Genomic DNA, 12,216 nt, shown 5'->3' on the forward strand with positions numbered 1-12,216 from the left:
TATTATTTCATTCCTAATATTGTTACAAATGTCTAAGGTATTTCTCAAGTGGCAACACCATTTTTCTGTTCTTTGATACTATTGCCTTCTCCCACTACTACTAGATTTCAGCCTTTTGACAGACGCTATTTTTAACCACAAATGCATTTTTGTTACTTAGCTGCTTCAGTCTAGTTTAAAGCCCTTTATTCCAGCTTCTGCACATCTATGATGTGGTCGGGTATATGGAGAGGCCACAACCTTCTGCAGCAGCAGACTGCAAACTCCAGAGCTCAGACCACCATACTCTGAACACCAGAGGACAAGATGAACCTCTCCACTATCATTCTTTTCTTGCTGGAGAGCAGTAGTTTTTTATATGGTAACGTGGTGGCTGTCCTTAATCCTTTTCGGGTTAGTTTGTAGTGAGAGCATATGTTAACAAAGCCAAAGCACTATGAAAAGGAGTGACAAAGATGACAGGAACTTAGAAGTGATCTTTGTTATAAAAGCAAGCTACCTTCAGTGAACAAAAACAAACCACGTTGTGCAAGCAGTCGCTTTTGTAAGCTCATCGTGCTCTGTGTTAAAACTAGATGGATTTTTTTGCCCTTTCAATGCCTTTTGGAAGGTGAATAAGTGCTGAACTGTGTGGGTTTTATTGCATTCTCGGAACTATTTGTCTCTTGCCTTTTTCCTTCAGGTCTTTGTTGCTGAAAGTAATGTAAATCTTTATTAGTTATGGCTCCAAAGAGATACAAAGGTCTGAGAACTCTATCCATTACTAATGTTCTGTGCGGATTTAAAATCTTTTTAATGATCATCTGCTAGAAGGATTGATTTACAGGGAATACGTTCACAGTTTTAAATTACTTACTTCTAGTGTGTGACAGTTGGGAAGACATATATCAGTAATCAGTTGAAAAATGTTAAATGCCAAGGAGAGAGGGGAGTATGTATGGTGAGAAGGAATGGCTAAGAATAAAGAGTAAACTAGGAAAGTGTGTTATCTGGATGGGATATCACATAAAGCTGCCTTGATGAAGTATCATCACTTTTACATGACTTTATTTTTTTTTTTTAAAGTGTTGCAGAAAGGGAATAAGAAGCTTTACTAAGAAATAATCAGATGATATTTATAATCTGACTTAGTTACCTACAAGCCACATAATGTTTAATACAGATTGCATAGGTCTTCTTAATATAGCCTATAGGTCTCGTATAGTCTAGAGAAATGTCCTGCTAAATACTTGAAGCATCTTGCACTGTCTGCCTGTAAAAATGTGTAAGTCTGTAAGTACTTGGATAAATTTTATTTTGAGCAAAGATAGTCCTTTCATGTAATGGTTTCCACATATGTGATGGATGGAGGTTGTAGGTGCAGTAGTCCTCAGGTTTGTGTTGTTTTCACAGCTGATATTTCCTTGCCTTGCTCTTTTTCAGTTTATAGTCTTTCCAGACTGGCAGAGTTTAAGTTACCTGTATAGCAGCACTGTATGGATTGTAGATCTTTAGTTTGACAGGAATACTATCAGAACTCTTCCAGTTTGCCACTGATTTTGAAAATCTTAAGGAGAAGCTTTCATGCAGATTGCATAAACTTCTATGCACACCTCTAAAAAGCAGAAAATATATATGCCAGTTCATTGATGTCAGAGAGCGTAAGAATGGATGGTGAAATTGGAAGTTAATGGGAAGATTAAATATTTGCGATGTAGCTGTAAAAATTTCCTATTCAAATTGCCCTAATACTTTTATCTACCTTGTCTTTCCAGATAGTGTGGAAAAATATTGTAACACATTTGCCAGATGAAAAATAAGGAAAGAGATTAATCTTATGCATACAAGTTATGGTGAAGGATTCTGTTGATAATTGCAAGCCACTTTAACATTGCTTTTGTAGTTTATCTCAAAAACTCCGTGTCAGATTTATCACTGCTGTAAGGATTACTTAATTGTACATTTCTTTTCCTCTTTTTTTCTTTTTGTTGGAACTAAATCGTTCTGTCTTCTTATCAATCTAGTCCTGGTGGAGCAGGATGTCCAATCGATTCCGCAAGCTGAAGTTGACTCAGACATTGCGCCATGGATTTCCTTCCAATCAGTTTGTGCCTTTTCCTGATGAGCCTGAACCATCATTAAATTCCACCATAAAAGCAGTTTCACAGAGTGACACGGACACCTCTGGAAACCTTGATGCTGCTACAGCTCGGATCACAAATAACAAAGCTAGTGGTAAAGCCAGAGTTGTCTTGTGGAAAGTGAGCTCTTGTGGGATAGTCAAGATGATACTATTTCTAATTTATTGATTTAGTTTTTATTTAACTTAATATAACTGAAAAGACATGTAATGTATTTGTAGTATATAGAAAGAGAGATATTTGTACTCCTGACTGTTGATCATGCTGAGCGCAGCATCATATAAGCAGGAAAATGCTAGTATAACGATGTTACTGTTCTGTAGCAAGCACCATTAAATTGGACAGTAGAGACGGGTCACTCAAAACTTGTTAGTATCTTTGATAAACTAATTTATGTAATGAAACCCAGTTTATTTAAGCAAATAAATAGTTCTCAGAAGAAAGAAAGAGAGATTGGAAAAGGCCAAATCGTAAAGCACGTTTACTGAAATTCTGCAGCTCCCCGTGCAAAACCCCCACTGTTTGTGATGTGAAATAAGACTATTGGCTTAACTTTAACTTAGGTACATGACAGTGTCACTGGAAATCTTGGTTCTGTGTGCTTACTGAGGGTAAAGCTGTTGAATGTTTGAAAACAATAAGCTCTTCTTGAGAACAAAAGTAGGAGTGTGTAACAATAAAACATCATTTATATATTTTTCAGGTGTAAACACTGCAAAAGGAGGAAAGGATGATGAATTATTGACAACCATGGTATGTCGCAGTGTTCTTGGTGTGTTCAGCCCAATTCAGAAGGTCATGCAGCTCCCATAATGTTTATTTTTTTTTTTACCTCCTATCCAAGTCACCATTCGAAAGAGAGCTATGATTTGTTTATAGTCACTAGACAGGAACTGACAGGTTGTGATACAACAGTAGTTCTTAGACTAGGAAGTACTACAAGTAGCATGGTATGGGAGCTGTTCGCAAGTACTGACTTTTTTCAAGTTACCCATACCTTTGTGTGATCAGCAGTGAATTAGTAAAATAGATGGAATATCTGATTAGTTGCTGACAAGCAGTGCACTGTGAGGAAAACATGGGTGGAACATGGTACAATGTGAAAGTGAGAAATTGCTGGTAGAGGCAACCATGAAATATTTAGTTCAGGATGTTTATTTGTATTACTCTATTTCTTCTTTTGTTCTGCTGTAGCTTTAAATTCCCCCCTCCAGCTTACTCCCTGGAGATGTCATTAAATTTGGCTGGTTATCCTTTATGTTCTTTTTTAAGAAGATTTTTAAGAAGAACTTTTGACAGGACTGACTGACAGAACTCCAGGGAGCCAAGTCAGTTGTGTTGTTTTTTTCCCTTTCTGGAGAACACATACAGCAGGAACAGGCAGTTGTTCACTGTTTCCAGGTGTCCTGTCTGGGAATACAGAGAGGACTACCTTATTATTTCTTTGGAAATTAATTGTTAGCATTCCTGTTAAAATCAGTTTGAAGCAAGATTCGGCCCAATGAAGGAAGAGACAGTTTCTGCCACTTAATGAAGTATATTCATTGTATTAAATGAATGAGCATACTGACAGGTGCCAGAATGTCCATTGGATTCTCTCTGTTATCATGTGTTGTGCATCTTCACAAATACTGCTTTTGTGTCTCGTTTCCATTTTATTTTGTTTAAAAATGCATTTGTTTCCATCTTTTATTTAACTTACGATTTTGAAACTACTTCATCAGCTCCCAGTGATCTTTCTTAAGAAGAGGCTTTTTTCTCTTTCCCTTTCTTTGTTTCCCTCTCTCAGTTGAGAAGTAGTGCTCCATTTACCAGGCTGCCCAGCGATAAACTGAAAGCAGTGATACCACCTTTCTTACCACCCTCAAGTTTTGAGCTTTGGAATTCTGACCGAACGCGACTCAGCAAAGACGGCAAAGCTGAACAGATGAGAACTGCTTGGCCACAGAGAGCGATCAAGCACGATTTTAACAGCAGTGGGAACTCTGATATAGTAAGCAAAGAAAATATGTACAAAAATACTGTGTTATGTCCAGGCCACGCTGACTGGTGAGCCACACTGTTTCTGATAGAAATTACTTTAAACCCACTGTCTCAGTAATGGCTTTTAAGCTCTGCTGTTTAGGAAGAATACGCATCTCTATGGAAGGAACATAAACGGAACAAAAGTTTCGAATGAAAAGAAACAACTTGTTTGCTGGTAACCAGAATAAAGTCGAGCCCTAAGGAATTTGCTGCAAACTGCTGAAGTGACTGCTGGGTCTACCTGTATATTTTAGTTGCCAAAGTAGGTACAGTCATTGGAGTATGACAGAAACTGCTTTGATTCAGAAGAAGACTAGAGGCAGAAGAAAAGAATGAAAGTTTCTCAATTTTTAGGAACTGGTGGGGGGAGGGTAGAAATACCAGTGAGACATAAATATACAGACATAAAATTCTGAAAGATTAGTAATAGATAAAATCATAGCAATTAGTGATCAAGTGGGCTTGAAGGCATACAGCCTTAAAGTGCAAGTACTGTAAAAAGGGAAAAATTCTGAATAAAATCTATTTTTTATAGAAGGAGCTTGCTTGATTCTACAATGTTTTTAGTGAAAATGCATAACAAAAGGAAAATAGCTCATTTGTCTTGAGACAGGAAGCAAAACAACCTCAACAACCTTTGCTTTCATAGTTAGTAGGAGAAGAAGAAGTGCTTACTCCCCTGACTTTAGACTCTAATAGCCAAGTGTAGAGAAGAGTTCATTTCACTAGTCCAGAACTCCATTTTATGTCAGTTCTAGAAATGGGACAACGAAGACATTTTAGGAGGAATTTTTTTCTGTCTTTCTTTTTTAGGTGAAAGTTAGCTTAATACCAGTAGAGGTGATTTAGGTGGAAAAAGGTGAAGTATTAGAAGGGAAGTGATAGATCACAGGAAGGTAAGTGTTCATCATCCTACACAGGATGATTGTAATAACATAAGTGGATAATTGGCACCCGTATATAAAGTGAGGAGCAGGGGAGGTACGGGAAGACTAGCCATCGATCCTTCTGTGGGGAAAGAAGGGTTTTGCTAAGGGAATAGGGAGAAGGAGAGAGACCTAGTAAGTCAGAGTTGGAAGAAGTGATTTGAGCAACAGGGTAAGAAACGTGAAAAAGCTGAGCTGCAAGAGCCATATGTCAGATGGTTGGCAGTGGCCAGTGGTGTAAAAGCAGAAGAATTGAAGGAGGATGTCGATGTGGCTGAGGATTTGGCTAGCGTATAGCTAGATCATTAGTGCCTCAGTTAACAGTAGCCAATAGAATGGTGCAAGTAGATGTTTATATTGAAGGGGATGTGAAAATGCAACTGGAGGAGAGAAAGTTCATGTCACTTGTTGCAGCTTAATTAGTATGAAATAGGGATATGATGGATGAGAAGTAGGTGGTAGCTGATTTGCAAGATGGGAGAGACAAAACCAGGTTTCTGCAGGAAAGAAGTTTCACATGTGATAATTTCCCCCCACACACTGCTTGTAATATTGTGTATATCATATCTCAGGTGCATCGTATATGCTCATTTTGTGTTGGCCAAAGGTTAAGGAGAATTAATGCCTTTAATATGGTGTAATTTCTTTTGTTGAATATATATATTCAATGTATATATGTTTATCTAAATATGTATTCAATATGTTTGCATACATAAAATAAGACTATTTTTGATATCCCTTTTGTTCTTCAGTGGAAGTTTCAGAACTTAGAATAAATAAAATAGCAGTTGAAGTTCGATCTTTGTTTTGATCAAACAAAAAAGTTGAAAATTATTTTTCTTTTTGTTTTCCAGACATCTGTTAGCAAAGGTACTAGACCAGTCAAATTACCAACATTTGCAAGAAGACCTGCATCTCCTTCAAATTCCAACAACTTCAATCATTCTCCCCATTCTTCTGGTGGATCCAATAACATTGCGGGAATTAACAGGCATGGAGGAGAACTGCATAACAGATCAGGTACCATGCTGCTTTTATTTTGAATAAGGAAGTCATTTGTATCTGGTTCAGCTAAACAATTAGTGTTTGTGATCATGATAGAAGATATTAAAGCTTTTCTGAGGGCTCCTACTGCTGTATAAGCAAAATTTCTGTAAATTTTTTTGGAACAGGATTGGACTTTCGACACCTACATAAGGGAACAAAAGCCTCACCTCTGTTATAGAAGTCTCACAGGTTAGCCCCTGTCTCAGAAAAAACATGTTGATTTTACTGAGTCCACCCGCGATGGATCAGGTGGATGCTTGGTTCATTGCAACACACATTTCAGAGAGTTGTCTCTTACCCATGTTGCTAGCTTTTTGTTTAAAATAGAAATCGGTTTTCAATTAAAACCAAAGCTGCAAGCGTTGTATCTGGCAGCTGTAAAGGCGATATGGTGAAGCAGCTCATGAAACCTATATCCAAGAGTATGAAAGTCTTTGTGTGTAAGACAAGGCTGGCTTCTCTCTTCTTCTGCAGTTGATTTTTGTTCCCTTTTGTGAAAGCTGCTGAACAGGTCTGAACCTTACAATTCTCCTTCTTGCTTTATTGAGTCAGTTTTTAAAAGAAAGTGAGTGGTGGAGAGACGTGAATTGAGAATTAACAAATATTTTTAAATGATGGTTTCCTTGACTTTGTTTTGATTTTATTTTTGTCTTAGGTGGCAGTGCAGATAATGTTTTGTCTCAGATTGCAGCCCAAAGAAGAAAAGCAGCAGGCTTACCTGAACAGAAACCCAGCCAACAGCATAGTCCAGTCCAGTCAACTCCTTCATCCACTCTGGCTGATTTGCAGTGTGCACAGATTGTTGGCAATGGACATGTTGTAAAGGTACAGAGAAATGTAAATTTTTGTACTTCCAAACTGGCTAATTTTAGTAGGTCGTGTCTAAGTCATGGATGGTCGGTAAATGTAACTGCATGACATGGCACAGCCTAAAATGGATTGTTAAGTCCCGGTCTGATTGTCAGGCTCAGGGAAGGTTTGTAATGATCCCGAGAGCGAAATTAAGACACAAACGAGGTCATATGCCGCCAATCAGATGTTTTATTGGGTAAATGTAAGAGAGTAAAGCGGTAGGAAAGGCAGGAAATATTAGGAGGAAATTAAGCAAGCACTCAGAGAGATAAGCAAAGGATAGTCACCATGGATCCAGCGGCGTCCCGTTGGTCCTGTCTTCAGTTTCTCGGTGGTGGATGGCCACACTCAGGTTTCGTTGTGCCGTCTTTTATCCGGTGTTGGAGAGAGAGTTTGCCCTCTCGTTTCGGTTTGGTTACCCAGGGCTACATCACGTACCCAACACATGCACATCTAATCACACAATATATATTGTTGGTGGGCAAGCAGCCTGGCCCAGATACCAGTTGGTGTCCTATTCTTGGTGGTGCCTGATAAGCCAAAGAATGGCCTGCTGCTTCAGCAAGTTTGCACAAGTTTCCTTGCAAGCTGGTGGTACTTGATAAGCCAACGAATGGTCTGCCCTCGGGTCTTACCAGACAAAAGAGTGGTCTGCTGTCGGGTCTTATCAGATAAACACACACAAGCAAGCTTTGAGACAATTGTTCTTAACACTTCAGTCTCTTACATGGATGAACACCTGTTACAGTAGTGGAAACTTTTCAGCTCCACAGACCTTCCTTTTCATTACAAGTCTACAAAAGATCAGACCTAATAGTAAAACATGATTTTACTTCATTATTAATTTCACTCTATTTTAAAAACAGTAAATGTAATACTTGATCTTAGGGTAGTTCCGCACTGTTGTTTTGGTTTCTCATTATTTCTTTGTATGGCCCTGATTGAGTCCAGTGTTTTATGTTAGTTATTCCTGGGCATTACTCTGAAGTGGTATAGCCAGTTACCCTCCAAAGGCGCAACCTGAGCACAGAATATGAGATAATTTGTGCCAGGATCTGCCAACCACAACAACATGCGTGTATCCAGTCTGCTCCACAAGGTGTTATTTTTAAACAGTATGAACGTTAAGTTGTCATCACCAAAGTCAGGTTTTGCTCCTGAGTGCAGGCCGTATTATCTGCGCTGACTTACGTATCAGTTTCCTGGAATAGCTTTACCCTCATGACCTGCCCATTTTTGTGCATGTACTTTGAAGTTAACAACTGCTTTGTACAGAATTTTTAAGGATTAAGATTTTAAATCTTAAAAATCTGCAGAGACACAAGTTAGAAAGCAGCATCATAACAGAAGATGTGATACGCTGTTGTGAAATGTATAGGTTTATTCACACAAGGAAACATTACATTTCAGAGAGCAAGAGAAAGCAAGCACATAATTTGGGGTTTCAGTTCTAATGTCTGGTATTCTGAAAACGTTAGAATACATGACCAAGAGCAAAATTTCTCAACTTCTTGCTTGTGTAATCTCCAAGCAGCTTGTTTTGCTTTGTTTTGTGTTCTTTGCATCTTTTAATGAGATTCTTCTTGAAGTTTTGCCCCAAGAAACAAAAATGGCCAGAGTATAAAATTATTACATTTGCTGTCTCATTCTGTGATGTCTTATGTGGCAACAGTAAGCAGTATGTATATTTAATCAGTTAGTATCAATGATAAATGAAGTTACAAAGCTGTGCAGTGATTTATTTGAAATTTCTGAAGGACAACAATCAGGAAAAGTGTGCAACTACCAATGCCAAAACAGTTTCCATGACTAGTCACTTTGTCTCTGATCTGTCAGTCCTGATTCTGAAGGGACTACTGGTTGCTTTTCAAAGGTGAGATTGGGAGCTAAAATTCGTAACTCTGCTGGACCCCCAAAAGCTATGGACTCACACTGATTCTTTGGCACATGATAATCTTTCCTCCCTTTCTATCCCACATAACTGCTCCCTGGGTTATAAATGATCTGTCTCTCTCTTTCCTGTAGACAAAGCCGCTTTATTATCCTCTTCCCTCATTAAAGTCTCCTCTACTGAACAGCTACCAAACGCTTTTTCTTTCAGAGGTGGTTTGACCAATATATTTCTAATTAAACTCTCAGCAGTTCCTCTCAGCTTGTTTTTATCTTGGAAATAATTTCAGAAGAGCTGCTCGTGTGTCCCAAAAAATCTTATTTTTCTCCAGTTATATTAGTTAGCCTATTAGGAGATAATACCTGTGCCTCTGAGCTTTGGGCTGCAGATGTTGGGGCCTGTTGTTAAAACAGTGCTGCCACTAAGAAGTTTAACTATTATTCCCATGCACAGTTGAAGACATTAGGGGATAAAGTAGTAGTGAGGTGCAGTGCCCTGCAGATCATCTTCTGGGAAGGCAGTTCATCATACTGTTGAAAAGATTTTTAAATAAAAATGATGCCAGTATGTAGGAAAGGCAACAGCTCTTTCCGTGCTCTTTGCTTAGATATCTAGATGAATTTCAGTCTATCCACCAGTAACAAAACACGTAATCAGCGTGGATCTTGCTGTAGATGTTCATGTATCACACATCTGAGGTGATTTTTGCGACATCAGTGTCTGTTGGGAGTACACAACCACATATGGATCCACACTGGCTGCAAAAGCTTAAACAGCCTACTTTTATGTTGTAATCAACAACATAAATGCTGAAAATTTAACGTCTATATCCATTGTGGAAATGCTTGTGCCCTCCCATTAGGATCATACTGTCTAAACTTGGAAATAGCTGATGTGAAAATGCAGTGATGTTACACTGATAAGTTTTGCAAGTTATCCATGAGGGGCAGGATTGTAGAAGCCTTAAAGAAAGGAAAAGAAAAACTGAATAACAATTTACAGCGTGATGTAATTTAAATAAATGCAGTCAGTGAGCTAGAGGGGGAAGACCGTTCTGAAACACAAATGGCCAATAACAGAATACAGGGAAATTTGGGACAAAGAATTGAAATGAGTTCATGATGCTCTTCAGAGACCTCTCAAATTTGTATCATGCTATATTACTTGTAGTCAATTCAATGCAGGGATAAGGAGGTAGTACATTCTGGTATAGGACAGAGTAAAGGAAGAATGTTACCACTGAAATCAATTTTATCTTTTTAATCTGCATCTCTTTCATTAACTAGAAAAGTTCCATTTATGCCATAGCACGGAAGCAAAATTGTAGAGAGGCAGGAACCACTGTCATTCTCCCTTCTTGCCTTGTTACCCAGCTCAGCTTTTTTCTTGTGTTTTTCTTGTAGCAGCCTGACTGACAAAAGGTATTTTAAGTTAAACTCTGAATTCAGGAATTCAGGAGAAAATCACCTAAGACTTCTTTTTAGGTCATATAATGCAAACATCAAAATGTGCGAAGTAATACGTAGATTGAGGAATTTAGGAGATGGGGTACATTAACTTGTTTTGGAAAAGACTGTTATACATACATATGTATTCTTATTCCTCATTTTAATCCGTCTATTTTTCTGTTTTCCATGCCTCCAAATGTATTAAATATTTGCAAAATATTTAATAAATTTGAATCATTTGACTCATGTTAGGTAATAACAAGTTTAAGGGTTGACTGGAAACTTTCATTCCAGTGCAGCAAGGGGTTTAAATGCACCCAAAACTTACTTTATGCTTGCTACATATTTCTGGTTAATCCAGCATGAAGTGCTAATTTAAATTAGCATCTGATATACGTCGAAAAGCTTTAATTGAGGCTTTATTTATTTAATTAAATATCTGAATGAAAAGGTCCTGTTTTCAAAGTAATTTCAGCTTTTCTAAAAAGAATAATTGTAGTGCTTGTATATAGTATTGCTTTATAATAAATCATTTTCTTATTCCAAAATGACAGCCTTAATAAATGTATTTTTCTTGATGAATTTGAGGGGACAGACTCTGACCTGGGATAAATCAGTATTGCTCCAATTATTTCAATATGAATCAAGCAGAAGTTTCTAGTTGTGACTACATGCTCTGCAGAAATGATATGCAACTTAAGTAATACTGAAACATTATATATAGGTAAACACTTTTTTTTTTTTACTGAAATGATTGTATCATTAACTACAGCAAAAACTGGAGATGAACAAAAGACCTCCATCTGGGACTTCATCTACGTCTAAAAGCACATCACCAACTCTCACACCTTCGCCATCACCCTCCCCATCTCCTAAGGTTCACAATGCAGAGTCCTCTCTCTCCTCTTCTCACAGACAGGCCAAGAGCAATGGTTCCAGCAGTGGCACTATTACAGAAGATGGTGAGTGGGTCACTGTAATTATAGGAGATTCATTATATATATATAATATATATATATTATAACTGTATATATATAACTATATATATATAGTTATATATATATAACTATATATATAACTGTACTGGGTTAGCGTGTATCTGCACTATAACTGTATAGTTATAGTGTGTATATATATATATATATATAACTGTACTGGGTTAGCGTGTATATATATAACTATATATAATAGTACTATATATATATATAGTAATATATATATATATTATATATATATATATATATATATATATAACTGTATAACTGTACTGGGTTAGCGTGTATCTGCATGAGTATGAGAACTTTTTTCTTTCCAGGAGAAACATTGTGGTGTTTCTTACTGCGAGATTGGCATTCCTGCAGTAACTGGCTATTTCTCTCCCAAAAGTTGTGATCCCTTCCATTTACAGGGAGATTGGTACCATCTCAAAGCTAGCATAGAGCATGTACGTAGGCCACTCTTACGTGGCCTCCTTCCTTCCCCCCTTTCTGGCTTAAATCCTGTTTTTCACCCTTTGCTGAGGGTAGAAAATGTACTTTCTCCACATTGGAAATGAATTTTTTTTTTTAATAAATGCAGTGAAGCACATCACTACAGAAATACAATTTTGATTCATAGCAAGTCATAGCTACATGCAATTGATTTTTAAGAGCTGTATTGCATTTTCTTTTAAATTGCAAAAATAGCCTTATTTTGACTTTACTTTTAAGTTGTGAGAAAGGATAACAATGTTACTACTTTTCCAATAAGTTTACCATGTTTTAAGTTGAACTTTTAGGTCTAAATTACAACACTTTATTTTAAAAAGTCATGTTACTGCATTGGAAACAGGATATCAATGACTTTGTTTTCTTCTGTAAACATCTCAAAAAAGTGAAAAAAGTAACGTGACTCAGAATCTTTTAAAT

General features: G+C 37.3%; 1 protein-coding gene across 4 annotated transcripts in view; it reads left to right on the plus strand.

Moving 5' to 3' along the window:
* Positions 1 to 12,216, plus strand: part of ANKS6 (ankyrin repeat and sterile alpha motif domain containing 6) — a gene marked incomplete at its 5' end in the record, with an annotated part of 45,631 nt that overhangs the window by 20,466 nt on the left and 12,949 nt on the right. For all 4 annotated transcript variants that reach the window (XR_014228413.1, XR_014228414.1, XR_014228415.1 and 1 more), the window contains 6 exons: positions 2,004 to 2,214; positions 2,824 to 2,873; positions 3,910 to 4,113; positions 5,926 to 6,091; positions 6,774 to 6,943; positions 11,082 to 11,271. Coding sequence is in view for 1 of the 4 variants with exons in the window: in XM_082314419.1 (XP_082170545.1) it covers positions 2,004 to 2,214; positions 2,824 to 2,873; positions 3,910 to 4,113; positions 5,926 to 6,091; positions 6,774 to 6,943; positions 11,082 to 11,271 (991 nt within the window). The remainder of the gene's footprint in view (positions 1 to 2,003; positions 2,215 to 2,823; positions 2,874 to 3,909; positions 4,114 to 5,925; positions 6,092 to 6,773; positions 6,944 to 11,081; positions 11,272 to 12,216) is intronic.

Source organism: Platalea leucorodia (assembly GCF_965183815.1).
Source record: "Platalea leucorodia genome assembly, chromosome: 1".
Classification (NCBI taxonomy): Eukaryota; Metazoa; Chordata; class Aves; order Pelecaniformes; family Threskiornithidae; genus Platalea; species Platalea leucorodia.